The sequence below is a fragment of the Vicugna pacos genome, chromosome 15 (assembly GCF_048564905.1).
Source record: "Vicugna pacos chromosome 15, VicPac4, whole genome shotgun sequence".
NCBI lineage: Eukaryota > Metazoa > Chordata > Mammalia > Artiodactyla > Camelidae > Vicugna > Vicugna pacos.
The window spans coordinates 14660628-14678762 of NC_133001.1; the positions used below are offsets into that span (position 1 = coordinate 14660628).

Consider the following 18135-nt stretch of genomic DNA (forward strand, 5'->3'; position numbering starts at 1 on the left):
CAGACTGACGCCTAAAGCTGAAAGGAGACTCAGTTTTGCAGGGTTGTATTCCTGTGTGGGAGATGCAGAATAGATGTTGAGAGAAAGAACTTGTCTATCATGTCCAAAGACCATGACCATGTTTTATTAAAAAAAAAATTTAAGAAAGAAAATCATCAAGACAGGAGCAATAAGGAAGAAGAAAGGCAAAACGAAGATGGGGGAAGTAGCACGTCAAAGATTAAGACAGTGAGGATTAAAAGCATCAGTGATGACAACAGGGTCCTCCTGTATAGCACAGGGAGCTTTGTTCAATATCTTGTAGTAACCTATAATGAAAAAGAATATATGTATAACTGAATCACTATGCTTGTACACCAGCAACTAACACAACATTGTAAATCAACTATACATCAATTGAAAAAGAAAGAAAGAAAAAGCAGTGGTGGAGAGTAGCAAGTAGCAAGTTTGTGACAATAGAGAAGTTACTGATCAATGGAGGAAAAAAAAAGCAGTATCCAAAGACACTTGAAGGCACAGAGCCTCTACTGTATACTGTATCAGTATATCAGGCTATTGTATCATTTAGAGTGCTTTTAGTTACAAATAACAGGAAACAACAGTCAGAGCATTTTAAACAATTAAGGGGATTTATTAGCTCATATACTGAAAAATAATCAGAAGTAAGTTAGCTTTTAGGTGCTTGATAGAGAGGTTAATGATGTTTTCAAGCCTTGATTTTGTTTCTCTGCATTTCTCTCAGTCTGTCTTCTTTAGCTTTAAGCTCAGTTGGTTCCATGTGCTGATTGGACTAGTTTAGACCCTTATCCTATCTTTGGAGACCTAAAATTGGAGACCGCTTCCCTAGAACCATGTAGTTCCTAAACAGAGACCCAGGGTTTTGAGAAAGGGGCAACAAATTGTGAACATGCACCCAAGAATGTTAAAGTTGGAATGCAGCCCTTATTTCTTAGTAGTCCATAAAGACATTGATTTACATAAATTTACTCTTAGTTCATCTAGCTTTCAATATTTATTAAGTACCTCCTACATGCCCACTGTTTACTGTGCTAGGTAGTAGGATGCAGTATCTCATGGAGCTAACATTGTAGTGGAAGGAGACCTAGAATTAAAAAAAAATTAAAAGTTAGTGATAACTGTTACTTTTTAAAAACTGTGTCTTGGGTAGAGTTGCTGGGAGGGGTCAGAGAAGGCCTCTTCGAGGAAGTGACATTTGTGCAAGAACATGAGTGATGAGAAGGAAACATATATGATGAAAAGCATTCCAGGCAGAGGGAACAGCAAAGACACTGAGATGGGAAGAGTAGAATTTAGAATAGAAAGAGAACTAGAATGTCTGGAGAGCAGTGAATAAGTGAGAAAAGATGTGAGATGATGAGAGAGATATATATAAGGGTAGACATGGTAAGGAATACAGTTTTTTTTTTTCTTTTAAGCAAGCACATCATTGAATATGATCTTCTGACAGGCAAGTTATGTTATGTTTAGTGTAACCTACTTAGGAGACTAGAGAGCTAAGCAGTATATTTTAGAAGGATTTCCGTTTACAAAATTAAAGTACAGAACCCTTTGCCTCAGCTTTAGGGAACCCATATCTCTAGAGCAATTCTTTTTTACAAGTCACCTTTACTGTGTAATGAAAGATATGTAGAAATTATGATATGCATGACCTTGACTGTATTGTGAGATGTTCAAAAGTACATACCCAGAATTAACTTTTGGAAACTTGTAAGTATAAAAGATTTTAAATCCTTTAAAAATGTATCCTGCTTTCTTGTAGGCAACTTTAAATATCATTCACAGTGTTGTTCTCTCAGTTCTTGACAAAAACCAAAGGACTAGAGAATTGGAGGATATTTCACAACAGAAGAATACTGCAAAAGATAATTCACTGGACACAGAGGTGGCTTATTTAATCCATGAAGGCATGTTTATAAGTGATGCATTCAGTGAGAGTGAATTAACACCTATAGCAATTGACACCGCCTCTCAAAGAAATGCATCTCCAAATAGTGAGCCCTGCAGTAGTGATTCAGTATCTGAACCAGAATGTACTACTGATTCTTCATCCAGCAAAGAGCAGACATCATCATCTGCTACTCCAGGAGGTGTGGATATTATGTGAGTATGGTGGCTGCTGCCAAGTTAAGATTTTTGAGTCATCTTATTAATGGTTTCAGTAAGATTGATTAGTTTATTGAAAAAACATGTAAACTTTGGTCTTGGAATTTAACAAAAATAAATTAATTTTCTGAAGCGTGTATCTTTTTGAAAATGTATGGAAGGTAAGGAGGTGAGCATTGGAAGTAATTGAGAATTTGTAAAGTGTTAAGGCTAGAATTTGTAAAGTGTTAAGGTATTTAATTAAATACCCCAATTCAGAGATGTAATTTAAAGTCATTAGTGGCAGAACTTGTCTTGAAACTCAGGTCAGTATTACCATAGTTATGTTTCTTTCTTTTACTGTTACCTTTGTATTTTGTATATGCAGTGAAGGTCTTTTTGATTTAATAATTTTCAGTTTTTCAGAGATACAAATTTCCAAGTGGATCACACTATCTTTTTAAACATTACTATTTTAAACTTGTTATTTTGAAATAGTTTCAAATTTACAGAAAGGTTGCTGGAATAGTACAAAAAAACTCATGTATCTTCACCTTGATTATCCAGTTAACAGTTTACCACATTGCCCCCTTTCACCCTCCCTCCCTCCTTCTCTCTCTTGCTCTCTCTTTTCCTCTCTCCTTCTTTTTCTCTCATGTTAACATTTTTTCTGAATTATTTGACAATAGGTTGCATACTTTAATGTCCCAGGTACTTCAGTCTTTGTTTCCTAAATACAATAACATTTTCTTAAATAACAGTACATATGATAATTTTTTAATTAGAGAACTTACCTTTTATTCTTCTTCCAGGATGTCTTGGATATTTTGCAAATCCATATACATTTTAGATTTTTTAGTTCTCTGTTGCCTTCACATTAGTTTGTTCATGTTTTATCCTTTTTTTTTTTAAAGAGCACAATCCAGAATTTACATTACCACATCCTAGTGGCTAGAATATTATCACATGACTATATCTAGCTTGAGAGGCTTGCGAAATAGTCTATAGCTTGCTGGCTATTTTATAGCTAAAACTATTGTGGCAGAAGAGAGAAAAGACATCGAAAGATAGCTAGAAGTCTGTCATACCATGTAAGATTCCTTTAAATCAAATGCAGTCTCATAGTTCTTCTCTCTCACCTTTCACCTCCACTGCAACTCACTATACACTTTGGAGCTTCTCTGGCTTTCCCCAGTGACATGCTCCCACAGCATGATAAACAGGTTCTGTGGGTGGTTCCTTCTATGTTTCATAGGCACATAAATGTCTGGGAACCACCCGGTCCAAAGGGGCAATAGATTGACTGAGGTATATTTATACAGGTGACCTCTAACTTGTTATTCTCACAAAGGCTCTGGCTGTTCTTTCTTCAAGTATTTTGTCAGTATATAGTTGTGTCACAGATACAGCATATGTGGAATTGATTTTTGGGTTTTTATCTTTGTTAATGGTAGATTTTCCTTATTTTCTTAACATTGTCAAAATAATCTAGAATTTTGTAAGTTTATTACAATGCAGATATGAGCACAAAAGAGTAAATAATTTCCCAGGTAGGAAATGGGCAAGGATTAGAAATGGAATGGAAAGGACTAGAAAGCTTTTTGGGTTTAAAAAAAATTTAAACTGTGGTTAGAAAAAAACCCTGTATCTATATCTATGTATATATGTATATTTACTTCAGACTCTGACTGAATGTTATATATATATAACATTTACCATCTTAGCCATTTCTAAGTGCACAGCCCAGTAGTGGTAAATATATTCACATTGTTGTACAGCCAATCTATAGATCTTCTTCTTCTTGTAAATCTGAAACCCTTGCACATTAAGCAGTGAGTCCCCATTTCCTCCCCCACCAGTCCCCTGGGAATCAGCCTTCTCATGAGTTCAACTACTCTAGGTACTTCATATAAGTAGAAACATACAGTATTTGTCCTAATTGTCCTGTCTTGTTTCACTTAGCATAATGTCTTTAAGGTTCATCTATGTTGCATAATGTGTCAAAATTTTCTTTCTTTTAAAGGTTGAATAATATTCCATTGTATGTATGTATATTCCATGCACATTTCATCCATTTATCTGTCAGTTCGTTTCCTTCCATCTCTTGACCATTGTGAATAGTGCTACTAGGAACATGGCTGTGCAAGTAACTCTTTGAGATCCTGCTTTCAATTCTTCTGTGTGTGTGTGTGTGTGTATGTATGTATGTATCCTGAAGTAGAATTGCTGGATCATGTTTTGAGATTTTGTTTTTTCTATTAACATAAAAGAGATCCAATTAGACTTGAATTTTAAAAATCTTTTTAAAAAGTGAAATCACAAGTAATAAAGTAAACATTTCTTTTAGAAAACCAAACTTAACTAGCTTTTTGTATTGTCACCTTACTTTTTTAAAGACTCAAGTTTTTCTTGTTTGCTATTTTCTGTTTCTGCCTTTGTGAGTTAGTAGCATATTGGAAAGAGTTCCAAATTCTTAATCATTCTTTTACATGGGGGCAAATTTTAGAAATCCTTCAGAAAATAAAGTTTTATTTCAGTTGTAAATTTGAGCTTTGAAATTTAAGCAGTTTTGTGGGAGCTGGTATTGAAATAGTACTTGGACTGTTTATATAGAAGTAAATGTTGGATTAGAGGAAGCTTAGCAGGTTAGAAATAGAATTAGACTAATTCTTGGTTCTAGTCCCACCCTCTTAACCTTATGACCTTCGATAAGTCACTTAAAATTTGAATATTCACTATCCTCATCTGTAAAGTAGAAATTTATCTATCTGCCTCAGAGTGTGGGAACCAAGCAAGACACTGTTTGAGAGTATTTTAAGAATATTAATCCCTCTATTATTTTAAAGCACTAGTAAGTAAATTTAATAATTTTGAAGGGTAGCAGGTAATAACTTTCTTTAATACCATAACCCAGTTGGAGTAGTGGTTTGTGTCAAAGCAGTATACATTAGAACCTCTTTGTAATATCTTTGAGAATTATTTTAGTTCAACTAAAAGGGAGAGAAATTATGCTAAGGCAGTTTACTTGGTTCATGATAACACCAGACTGAATTTTTGGTACAGAATCAGTGGTCTTTATGTATACCTTGGGGGAAAATGTATAAAAAGCAGAAAGTCTTAACTTTCTTCCTCAAAATTGGAAAAAAATGCATTGTATTTTGTGCATACTTCTATTTGATTATAAGTTCCTTAAGGGCAGCAACCTATTATATCCCTCCAGTGCCTCATAAACCAGTAAATGCTCAGGAAATATTAGTTCAGTTGAATTGACTATTAATAGTCATTCATAATTATAAGTAAAAAGAGGAGCTGTTTATTTCTTCCATTTCTTCCGTCTTCTTCCTTGCACTGTGCCATCCTAGGCACTTGTGGACAAGCCACCACAGCTACTACCTTGTACCTAATGAGAATTTGTTTTGCTATCATTTTTGTAGAGTTTCCAGTCAGAGTCTGAAGTAAGTATTAAAAATACTATAGCAGAGAGAGAAAATTATTCTTACATGATATTAGGGTAAAATACATTTGTATTATCTGAGCTTGTTTATGTGATACTCCACACACACACAAAAAAGTATGTGATACATGACACAATTTCCCTCAAATGTGAGTTTTACAGCTTTTTGTTTCTTATTGATATATCACCTGTGGAGAACAATGTGTTTACAACTTTCCTTGCCTTAATCTCTTTTTATCATTTTCAGGGTCAATGAAGACATGAAATTAACTGACTTAGAGCTAGGAAAGCTGGCAAATAATATCCAGGAGTTATTATATAGTGCCTCAGATATATGCCATGATCGAGCCGTCAAATTTCTCATGTCTAGAGCAAAGGTTAGTTGTTTTGATAAACTTTAGACATTTTACACATAGTATACTTATTTTGAAAATCTAGAATATATCCTTACTTGTGTCCTTGTTTTGCATAATTCATGTTGTATTTTTAACACTTAATAAAGTACTAGTGTTGTCTGCTAGGGAGCTGTTGAAATGTAAAATAATGCAAATAAAAGAAATATGAAAACTTAAGCACTGTTTTCAAATAAATGATTGGAAGATTTATTTTGAACTATAATTCCTTAATAATTAATTTGAAATTAATTTGTTGTTTTATATACATATATGTGTATAATTAGCCAAATAATTTATTAATAAAATTAGTTGTACTCTAATACTGTGAAAATTATATAGTATGACCTGAATTTATTTGAGCTACTGTGTTATAAAAGGATCAGAATAAAATTTAGACATCTTAAACTTTTTATGTTCCATTTCTGAGAATAAAGGAAATTTCATTAAAAGTGATTTTTAAAGAACTTTCAGGAATTAATTTATAACTGTTATAAAATAATGTAATTAATATTAATATTCGTTGAACTAAGTTGGTTTTATAGCTCATCCATATTTGGTGTTTTACTAACTCTCATGACTTTTGTGTTATCTTTAAAATTTAGGATGGTTTTCTTGAGAAGCTAAATTCTACAGAATTCATAACACTTTCCAGATTAATGGAAACATTCATTTTAGACACCGAACAGATCTGTGGAAGAAAAAGCATGTCATTACTTGGAGCACTTCAGAGTCAAGCTAATAAATTTGTGAACAGGTTTCATGAAGAGAGAAAAACCAAGCTCAGGTATTTTTACCATGTCCATTCTGTTCTTCCATTTTTTTCCTTTTCTTTACAAAGCAGTTATATTTAAAAGGGGAAACTTCGTTGATTGGCCAAAATCCCTGACAAATTTTTTTCTTTTTAATTGAAGATAGATTGTGGAATTAAAATCACATTTCTCGGCTTTTGGAAGTGGAGTTAGAATGTTTATTTCCATTACAGTACTTTCAGGAAGATCCTGAGAGATTGACTTTCCTTTACCACTCAAAGTGAAGTTAATTATATTTCACCGCTCTTTCTTGATTAGGCTAAGAGACTAAGAAGAGAAATATTTTCTGAAGCTATTCATAGCGTTTATAAGTGACTTAAATTTATTAAGATGTTCAGCATTTTTAAAAGTCTTACGTAACAACAGCTAATGGCCATTACTGTTTAAAAACTCAACGCCATAGGCTCTACCTGAATTTAACTAAGATGAGTATAGTCTTTATTATTACTAAAATGTGTAACAAAGTCTTATGTACTCACTCAGCTTTTTTTTTCTGTTTTCAAACAAGGAGATGGTGTTGAAGTGTTATTAAAGTTTATCTTCCTTTCTTTTTACTTTTGAATAGCCTCCTCTTAGACAATGAGCGCTGGAAGCAAGCTGATGTTCCTGCAGAATTTCAGGATCTTGTTGATTCTATATCAGATGGAAAGATTGCTTTACCTGAAAAAAAATCAGGGGGTATGTGTATTCTTCACACTCTTCCAATTTTATATTGTTTGTCTCTTTTGTAGGAATGCTTAATATTTCTTTAATTGACAACGCCTCTTGGAAAGCCTAGAACTAATACTCCAGCTTAGTTAATGAGTCATTGACTGGGAAAGTATCTGTGGTAATGTATAATAATAATTTCAGATACATATTGAGTGTTAATCATATGCCAGACACTGAACCAGGTGCTTTACATGCATTACTCCAGCTTCCCCTCACAACAACCTATGATAAAGATACTATTGTCACCTCATTTGACAGTGAGGAGGTAGGTATGAAGCTTCAAGGGGTTAAGGAATTTGGTACAAATGATGATCTGGTATTTGAAACCAAGTTTATATAATTTCATAGCTATTTTTTAAAACCATATCATTTAGAGATGTATTCATTCGTTGAGCCCTAGTAAGCTTCTACTGTATGTCAGATATTGAGACATTAAATGAAAGTGTAATTTTTTACACAGAAATATTTTTAAATTGTGTACTTACATTTGCATAAAATGCAATTGCACTACAAAAGAAAGACTGAGTAAAATACAAATAGCAGCCACTCGTTTGACACTTGGAGATCATTTGCAATCTTAGTAATTGGGTGGAGTGATAGAGTCAGATTGTAGTTCAGTGCTAAGTAATTTGAAAGATGAGGAAGGGTAGAGAATTATAAGCCTACTTTTTTTGAGCAAGTTTGGGGGCGAAGAGAAAGTGAGCGATGAAGTGGCAGCTAGAAATGTGAGAGAAATTAGAGAGATTATTACTTTTCAATTCATTCAGGGAATTGGGAGTTGAGAGAAGAGTTTTAAGGTAGGAGAAGCTAAGTTATATTTTTATGCTTAACAGAAAGAGGAAGAAGGTTCATTTAGGATAAGAGTGAGATAGAGTGATTGTGGGGCAGGGACCCTGGAATTGAATCCAGAATCTAAAAGAAGGGCTACCTCTTCTACCACTGTAACGAGAGAAAGGGTTAAAGACACGTGTAAAATAGAGTAATTCCATATAAGGCAGAGAGAGGAATTGTAGGAATTAAGTAAATTTCTGTTTTTTAGTGACCATTTTTAGCAGATAACAGGGTTGAGTGGTGGTCTCAATTTTTTACTTGATTGTATAATATCAAAGCAAAAGCGTTCAAGTAGCAAAGACTGAAAGAAAAATAAAACACTCTGATCATCCTAAATCACCAGTTTAAAATTATGACTTATTACTTATTTTTCAAGCTACATTTGATTGACTTCCCACTGTGTGAGGTGCTGTGCAAGATGACTGAGACATGCTGTTTGTCCCTAGAGAGTTCACAGTCTTGAAGTCTGCTGTCATGCACACATTATAATTTTTGAATTAAGACAGTAACTATAAAGTGATTGAATTAACCATGTATTTTTTCCTGCAGAGCGAACTATTTGTTTTCACTTCCTCTTTTAGGAGACGGTCAGTAGGAGGTTTCTCTTATGAACCCTGCTTCTATCCCAACCGTTTGTTCTCCTCTGAGAAAGAAGAAAGTATATGTTATTAGAAGTTCATTAACATTTTACGAGTTCATACCAAGTTAACAATACTTGGTTATTACTCATTCACCCACTATCTATTTATTGAATACTTAGCTAGGCATTGAGGAAATGAAGTTAATAGATGGCAGTTAATATTAATTTAGTGCTTACTTGATGCTAGACAGTTTGTTCTAAGCGCTTTACATTGTTGTCTCATTTACAGGTCCATGAGCTAGGCAGTGTTAGTATTTCCAGTTAACAAATCTGAAAACTGAGGCATAAACTGTTAAGCAACTTGCCTAAGGTTACATAGCTAGGAGATAGTAGAGCTGGGATCCAAAATCAGGCAGATTGACTTTAGGGTCCTTTCTCTTAAGTACTATGCTAGGCTGCTTTTCTACAATACTGAGAATTGGTTAAGACACAACCCCTGTCCTAAAAAACTTAATTTGACATACAGAGTGAATTGTGACTAGAAATTATATCATACTGAATTTCTTTGCTTGGAAGAAGTAGACATTTAATGCCTTAGAACAAAGGGACTTGAAGCTTGGGAAAGCATGATGACTTGAACTTGCCCATGGTAATATAATTAATTTGGCTGATTCAGAATAGTAATCCAGTCCTCTGTTCTTTTTACCTCAACATGCTGAATTTTGTTTTATAATGATAAGAAATACATGCTGAAAATAAAATAACTTTTAGATTAAGATCTTGATAAGTAAATATATAATCTCTCTACGGAATTTAGAAGTTAACTTGTATTCTAAGAATTATAATAAAGAAAAGATAACCAGTTGAAATGCTAGTTCTGGCTTTCCAAACTAATAACATTTTTTTCCCTTTACTTCTTATCAATCATCTGCCATGTTCCAGACTTACAGGATAGCCAGTTTGTAATCTTTCTCTCTTTCAGTAACAGCAATGCTGAAAGATAGATGTTATCCATGTTTAATGGATACAGATATTGAGATTCAAAGAAGTTAAATAATTGGTCCACAGTCATGCACCCAGTATTTGGCAGTAGTGGACCTCAGATCCAAATTTCTCTGATTCCACATCCAATATACTTTATTTACTCTATACCGTATTGTTTACCAAGAAGTAGATATTTATTTGCAGAAATGAAATAGTTTCGGGCCTTAAATTTAGGAACTCTGTTTTTTCCTAGTTTAATTTTTTTTTCTCCGTATTATTTTCGTCTTATACCCATGTCTCCCTTTATTTGCTTTACTTTCTAGCTACAGAAGAAAGGAAACCAGCTGAAGTTCTTATTGTTGAGGGACAACAGTATGCTGTTGTTGGGTGAGTGACACATTTTTCTTTATTAGTTGAATCAATTGTTCGAAACAGAAGTCTTCTAGTTACTTCTTGACGTGAATGGGAAATTTTGGATTAACAATTTTAAATCTTGCGAAGAACTTTAAAGAAATTTTATCGATGCTTTTTTATGTTCCTGTATTTTGCAGTATTCTATATCTATTAGGGGCTATACTGGCTTAACAAAAAAAGAGGTTGGTTGATTTATCTCATATAACAAGAAACCTAAAGGTACGTAATCCTAGGGTGGCTCCCTTGATGTTATTAGCGTCTCAAGCTCTTCTGTCTTTTTTTTCCTGCAGTTTTTTTAGTGTGTAATAGGCAGCATAGTAGTTGAAGTTGTGGTCTCTGGAGTCAGACTGCTTAGATTTGAATCTCAGCAGCTCTGTTATTTTGTGACCTTGGGCAATTTACTCTGTGTGCCTCAGTTCCCTTTTCTGTAAAACAAAATGCTGCAAATAGTACTACATTTAGAATTATTGTGAAATTAAGCAGGTAGTTCGTGTAAAGCATTTACCATAGTTCTGGCACCTAATAAGAGGTTGATAGTTGGTGGTGGTTGTTTCCGTTGTCATCATTTTCAGTGGTCTTTTACTCTCTTACCAGTAACAGTATAGCATTCAGTTGACTTAAGAAAAATATAAATTCCAGTGTTGTTTGCCTAGTACCATATGCCTCTTTATTAAATGGGTAGTTAAACTAATGTCTTCACATACTTCATAACACTTCATAGTTTAAGTATTTTCATATATATGATCTCATTTAATCTCTGCAACCACATTGTGAAATAGACGTTTCAGGGATTGTTGTTCCCTTTCTACAGGTAAGTGAATTGGAGCTTAGAAGATTAAGTAGTTAATATAAAATTACCCAAATGGAGCCAGAAGTAGAATCAAGATCTAGCTCCCAATATCTACACCAGAATTCTTTTCTCACTTTTCTTCTTTGTTTCTTGTCACTGTATAAGTCTTTCCTGAAATAGCCATCTCTTCTAGGGAGAATGAATGATCCTCTCCTTGTAACTCTCTGTGCCTCTATCATGACACTTCTTGCAGTATATTAGAATTATTTATTTGTATATATATCTTCCTAGTTAGTCTCTGAGTTCCTCAGAGGTGGAGATCACATCTTACCATTTTTGTTTTTCTTGGCACCTGATAAGCCCTCAAAAAGTACATATAAAATATATGCTTTTTTCCCAATCTGTATAGTATCCAAAACTCTGAAGTACACCTGTTGTAAGCTAAAGCTTCTGTTCCTTTCTCCTTTGGAATGGAGTTCTTTTCCATTTCTAGTAGGACAAGCTTTTTTCAACCTCCTTGTAATCTTAGATCTTTAATCTAACTATGATTTCTTTCCCTAAGTACAAACATTGCAGTTGGCTCTCTGTATCTGTGGATTCTGCATTTGTGGATATAACCAACCAGGATGTGAAACCCACGGGTATAGAGGGATGACTTACTATGCTGTTTTTCATAAAGGACTTGAGCATACATGGATTTTGGTATCCACGGGGCATCCTGGGAGCAATTGCCCATGGATACTGAGGGTGGACTGTATCTTGTTAGTCTTCCCTTGCTTGATGAAAATGGTCCCCTCTAGTCATCTGGCTTTCTTGCTCATTAGACAAAGAGACTATGCCAAAAAAGTGAACTCCTTGGCTGAAGGGGAAAAGTTACATCTTCAGAGAGAAGATTACAAAAGATACGCAAAGGATTTCTGCCCAGTAGAGCAGACTCTAGGAGTATGCCTGGGGAGTAACATATGGTCTGACAATTAAGCTGATACAAAGACTAGACACTGTCTTTCTTGAATCACACTACTTCCTGATATCCTTCAGACTTTCATAAAACATTATTTTACGTGAATCACTCATTTCTGAGAATCTCATTGAATTTAGATGTCCTGTAATGATGAAGGGCTCTTTCCCCCTTAATTTCAACCTTATGTAACCTCCTAGTAGTGTCTCTCTTCAGCTTATGATGTGTTTTGCTAATCAGTTGATAGTTTTATTATCTTTGGGGAACCTTTTGTGACTTACTGATAAACTTTTTAGGAGACATGTTGTTCTTAGAAGCCATAATTTCTCTTTTATCTCACTAAGAAAATCTGGACTAGGTTCCCTTCATTAATTCAACAATTATAAGCACCTACTACATAATCAGAAACACTGTGTAAGCTTTTTGTCAGTATTCTGAATTAGCCGAGGAATGGCATATCTGCCTTTAGTGAAGATGCTTGGTGAGAATGTCACACAGAGTGACATGCTCGAGCACAAAATTTAAGAAAGTACCCTTTCTCAGTGTCATGCAGGTGCTTACCTTGTAATTGAACAATGCTAAAATTGAGTGTGTCCTTGATTTTGCACCCTAGGGATTTTCTGTTTTCTCACTCTAGTCCCTGCTCTGCTGCATTGATAGGTAAAACACATAATTTAACAGTTACCAAGATCAGTATTGATTTTTCTATGCCGAGTCAGTTTGATTTTTCTTGTTTTGCGTGCTTACTGAATCATCTTTCTTTTTTTTATAGAACTGTATTGCTGTTGATAAGAATTATCCTTGAATATTGCCAGTGTGTGGATAATATCCCATCTGTTACTACTGACATGCTTACTCGTCTGTCAGATTTATTGAAGGTGTGTATGATTTCAGTCTTATGGTAAAATAGTTGGAAGAAGTAATTCATTAGGGTGTGACTAATCTTTCAACTCTAAGACGTTTCAAGGTTAAGGTATCTTTAAGACATTACTTTTGTTACATTCAATTGTGGTTGAATCACAGCATGTTATGGAAGAAGGCCACCTGCTTCCTCACTTAGTGATTCCTCATTACACTTATAGAGTTGTTAATGACATTGGAGACAGGAGATGATTTGTTCGTTAGGTGCTGAACATGACTGAGGCCACTTAGGTCAAAAAACCTGGACTGGTTTCAAATGTGCATGGAAGGAATTCACTGAACTTTACAAAATTCATCTCACTAAGGTTAGAGATTTTTCTTAAATCATTTTTCAGAACCATTGATGTAAAATGAAAATGTGGTGATAATTTTATTCAGCCATTTCATATTAACATATTTTTAACTGCTAGCTTAGAGAAAAGACTTAACTTTTCTTAAATGTCTATAATCTATCAGTTAATTCTATCCCGAAATTAAGTTGTCGTATTTTAGTCCAGAAAGATTTTGTTACCCTTTTGAAAATAGGACTGTCCAATTAGAAAGACTGAAACAACTAGTTTTGTGAATGTAAATTAAAGATTAATTTCTGAACAGTTGCTTTTTAGAATTTCTCAACATTTTCCCTACCAGACTGTAAATATTATTTAGGAATACCCCTTGCCTTTTTTTTTTTTTCCTGTCATTACATAAATAGATCCTAATTGCTCTTACTAGAAAAATTTATTTGCTTCTTGAATGAGAGGAAAGAGGAATGTATTTTTAGAATTAACACATTGCCAGCATATAACGAATAGTTTTTAATTAACTTTTGGGTTTTTTTCTCTCCTTCCTTTGTTAGTACTTCAATTCAAGAAGTTGCCAGTTAGTTCTTGGAGCTGGTGCACTGCAAGTTGTTGGACTGAAAACAATAACTACAAAAAATTTAGGTATGGATTCTTGCATTTAATTCACATGCTGAGGCGTTGTAGTGATGTTACTATACTTATTTTTTTAACGAAAGGTTCTAAAAGTAGCAATGTTACTTCACTTTTTTATGCATTACAATAATTGAAAAAATTAATTTCCCCACAACATTCTGGAGAAATGTTATGGGGAATTTCTACTCTGATAAGTATAAGTTAATAGAAAGTTTTACTACTATAGAAAATGTTAAAATACAACATGCATGAAGTACATATGTATGTATGAGGTAAATGGTATCTGAATGTCAGAAGAGAATCAGTTGTCCCACTAGCTTCCTCATGCTAGTAACACAACTTGAGTCCATTAGGAAAAGCAGCATATTCATTGCATTATTCAGTACCAAACAATTTTCTTAAACAAAATGAAATATGTTGCTTTCTACCACTGTGTTCTTCATTTATGAAATAAATGTATAAAATTTATTGACATTTTTGGCTTAATTTGATATGTGTTTAAAGCCTCTAATATCCTTTTTTGTTTCTCCATGATACATCCACCTCCTGGATCTTCAGCTCTTTCTTCACGCTGTTTGCAGCTAATTGTGCACTACATTCCCGTGATCCGGGCTCATTTTGAAGCTCGACTGCAGCCTAAGCAATACAGCATGCTTAGGCATTTTGATCATATCACTAAGGTAGCTTTACATATATTTTCTACTGGAATTTCATAAATTTAATTCCCTAATTGTTAAGTATTTTTTAGATGTGTCCCAGGGACTTTAAAATACAATGTTATTTCTCATTGTAGGACTATCACGACCACATAGCTGAAATATCAGCTAAGCTTGTAGCGATAATGGATGGCTTATTTGACAAGCTGTTGTCTAAGGTAATGGTTTATGGAAAATATCAGGCTTTGCTTGAAAGCATTGTGACTTTTCACAGTTGTCTAACAAATCAGATTCTTCAGGATTTAGGAAGAAAACACAATGGAATATTCAGATTACCCAAATAGTTGATGTTCATCTGCTTAAGGGACTTGGAAATGGGGTTGGGAGTAGATGATTTCAAGGATTGTAGAGACCCCATGCAGAAGTAATTTTACATTAGCTGCACTGAAAGTTATGTATTTTCTTCATATTTTAGTGTGAAAGCCTTCCAGAGGCAGAACTGAGAAAATAAAGATCAAAATAGGAAAAAAATTAAATAAATTATTTTTGGTAAAGATAAACTTTATTTTCTAGGCTAAAAAGGCAGAACCTGAGGTACTCTGTTATTTCTCTCAGAGATACTCAATTTCAATATTTGTTTCTAATTTGCTTCCCATCCCAAATAGTTCATTAAAAAGAACACTGTTTTCCAAAGAATTCTCAATTACACTGGGAGGGTATCTTCAGAAAAATGTCACTTAATCAGCCCTAGTCACTTTGGCCCTATCCCTCACTCTTTGCTTTCTCTAAATTCTTCAATACATGCTTTAAGGAAAAAGCAGAAATTTCATAACTTGAAAGTTTGAAGGTTTATTTAGTTTATACTTTTGCCCCAGAATGTGTTTAGAGTAATCTTATAAAAGGCAAGGCACTTTGATATGCTTTTCCTTCTATGTGGATCCTTCAGATTCTGAGATGGCAAGAGCAGCAGGCACATAAAAAAAGGATAAGATGAGGTGGTGCCCACTGACACAACAAACCTTTGAAGCTGACAATGAAAAAGGAATGATTAGAAAATAAGATTGCATTTGTTTAATGTCATAAATTTTCAAACATTTTGGTTATAGACCCCTTTACACTTAAAAATAATTGAGGACCTCAAAGAGTTTTTGTTTGTACAAAGTATACCTATCAGTAAGTACCATATTAAAAATTAAAACTAAAAAATTTTAAAACACAAGAATACATAAACATTCGATTAGCCTTCAGAATGATGACATCTAAAAATCCCCACTATTCAGTCATGTGAGACTGAAAGTGAAAAAGATAATACCATCTTAGTATTATTATGAAAATGGTTTTTACCTCATAGATTCCCTGGAAGAGTTTTTGACTCCCAGGTGTCCCCAGACCATACTTTTAGGACCGCTAGTGTAGTTAATAGATAACATAGATGTTTTATGCCTCTCTTTTAAGAACTTTAAGGAATTTATAATTATGTGCAAACATACGTATATTATGTTTTGCCCTCGAAGTTTCTAGTTTTGTATGGAGAAAAATCATTGCTGTTTAGAAATTCTCTATATTCTTCATGTTTCAGCTTCATGGTTGGACTTCATTCAACTTCATGATTGCCAAGTACAAGCTAAATTTAAAAGTAGTTCTGTTCCACCAGTTTCCTTTTTGATATATGGCATTCTTCTGTGTACCAAAAGTCAGTAAATGCGCTGTGACTATCCTCAAGAAGTTTGCTGTCAAACAAGGTAGAGGACAGTAAACACCTCACAATGTAGAATAAGGCAAACGCCAAATAGTGAAACTAGTTATAAGCTGTGGAATATAACGAAGCAAAACCGGAAAAGTGCCAGTACTCTTAAAACCCTAACTTTATTCTATCATGTTGGTGATCCAGGATTTTTGAACAAGAATTGGGACTATGGCTAGACTTTTTCCCGTGACCACTCGTTTTATTCTTTTTTCTTTCTTTCTTTTTCGTAAAGAAAAATAAAGGGCATTATTTAATGAGCTTCCCATGTACTTATCACCTATATTTAATAGTCATTAACATGTCTTTTAAGTAAAATGTCATTAACGTTTTTCTTTTATTACTAAAATGTTTCATAGTAAATTCGAGGCACTATGATATTTCATATCTAAATATTTAAGTATATATTTCTAAAAACTAAGGATACTTTTTTATATGATCACACTACCATATCACACCTAACAAAATTAACAATAATTCTTTAATATCATCTAATACTTATTCCTATTTTAAACTCATCAGTTGTCCCAAAATATTCTTTCTCACAATAACTTATTTGAAATAATAGATTCAATATGATCTGTGTATTGAATTTGGTTATTATGTTTCTTAACTCTTTTATAAACTTCAGACGCCATTTTTGATATCTTTTTTTTTTTTTAATCTCAAGTATGTGCCTAGACATTTGCAACGTAGTGTTTTCTCCACTACCTTACCCGCTGATGACTTTTCCTGTTACCCTGACATATTGCATTCTCCCTGTATTACCATGTCTCTCTCTACCACTCTCTGCTCTGCTTGCTTTCATGGGTTGTCCTGGAGTTTGGCTCTGTTTTTAATTCATACCAGAATAGCAGACAGTATTTGATTTACCTTAGCCTCTCAGTTTTCAGCTTTTCATTTTCTTAACTCTGGAGTTTTAATTTGACGAAAGAAGGATAATGCAATAATAAAATATAGGCTGATTCTAAGAAGTTAATAGGTCAGTGTACCATTCCTTGAGTGGAATGAAGCGTTAACATCTAGTTGTATTATTGGCTGGACTAATGTTCCAGCCACCATTCATTCATTCATTCAGTTAAATTGTGTTAGATAACAGGGATACACAAGGGTGAAGAAGCCTTTGATCTTGTCCTCAAATAGTAAAATACTTAATAGGAAAATTATATTAGTAACTAACAGGAGGTAGAATATGTAAAGTGTCATAAGTAAGGAATCAATTCAGTGCTATTAGAGTTTTTAATGTTTTGAAAGAGATGGTTTCCAGCTGGGGAGGGTGATCTGGGAAAGCTTTTATGGATGAGACATGCGTATTAGTTTTGCTTTTAAAGATAGGTACAATTAGGGCAAATGAAGTTGATGCGGAAAGATACTCTGAGGTAACAGCATGAAGCAGATATGCTGGTAGGAATCATAAGAAGGAAGTTTATCAGGTTTTCGGGTCAGGTAGACTTAAGTTCAAATTCCATGTTTGTCTATAGTGAGGTATCAGCTCACACTGGTCAGAATGACCATCATTAAAAAGTCCACAAACGAGAAATGCTAGAGAGGGTATAGAGAAAAGGGAGCCCTCCTACACTGTTAGTGAATGTAATTTGGTGCAGCCGTTGTGGAAAACAGTATGGAGATTCTGTAAAAAACTAAAAAGAGAGTTACCATATGGTCCAGCAATTCCACTCCTGTGCACATATTAGGAAAAAACTCTTAATTTGAAAAAATACATGTACACCAAATTTCATAGCAGCACTATTTACAATAGCCAACACATGGGAACAACCTAAATGTCTATCAACAGATGATTGGATAAAGAAGTTGTGGTATAAATGTATAATGGAATACTACCCAGCCATAAAAAAGAATGAAATAAT

The 18135-nt window shown here is 33.9% G+C and overlaps 1 protein-coding gene across 3 annotated transcripts in view; it reads left to right on the forward strand.

Moving 5' to 3' along the window:
- The window catches only part of VPS54 (VPS54 subunit of GARP complex), an 85097-nt gene that overhangs the window by 52941 nt on the left and 14021 nt on the right, over nucleotides 1–18135 (forward strand). For 2 of the 3 annotated variants that reach the window (XM_006201505.4, XM_006201506.4), the window contains exons 12-20: nucleotides 1781–2121; nucleotides 5805–5934; nucleotides 6555–6736; nucleotides 7327–7439; nucleotides 10191–10254; nucleotides 12802–12907; nucleotides 13789–13876; nucleotides 14426–14547; nucleotides 14661–14741. In XM_006201505.4, coding sequence (XP_006201567.1) covers nucleotides 1781–2121; nucleotides 5805–5934; nucleotides 6555–6736; nucleotides 7327–7439; nucleotides 10191–10254; nucleotides 12802–12907; nucleotides 13789–13876; nucleotides 14426–14547; nucleotides 14661–14741 — 1227 coding nt within the window. Of the gene's footprint in view, nucleotides 1–1780; nucleotides 2122–5804; nucleotides 5935–6554; nucleotides 6737–7326; nucleotides 7440–10190; nucleotides 10255–12801; nucleotides 12908–13154; nucleotides 13256–13788; nucleotides 13877–14425; nucleotides 14548–14660; nucleotides 14742–18135 lie in introns of those variants that run through there. The other variant, XR_012058943.1, reaches the window with a different exon arrangement.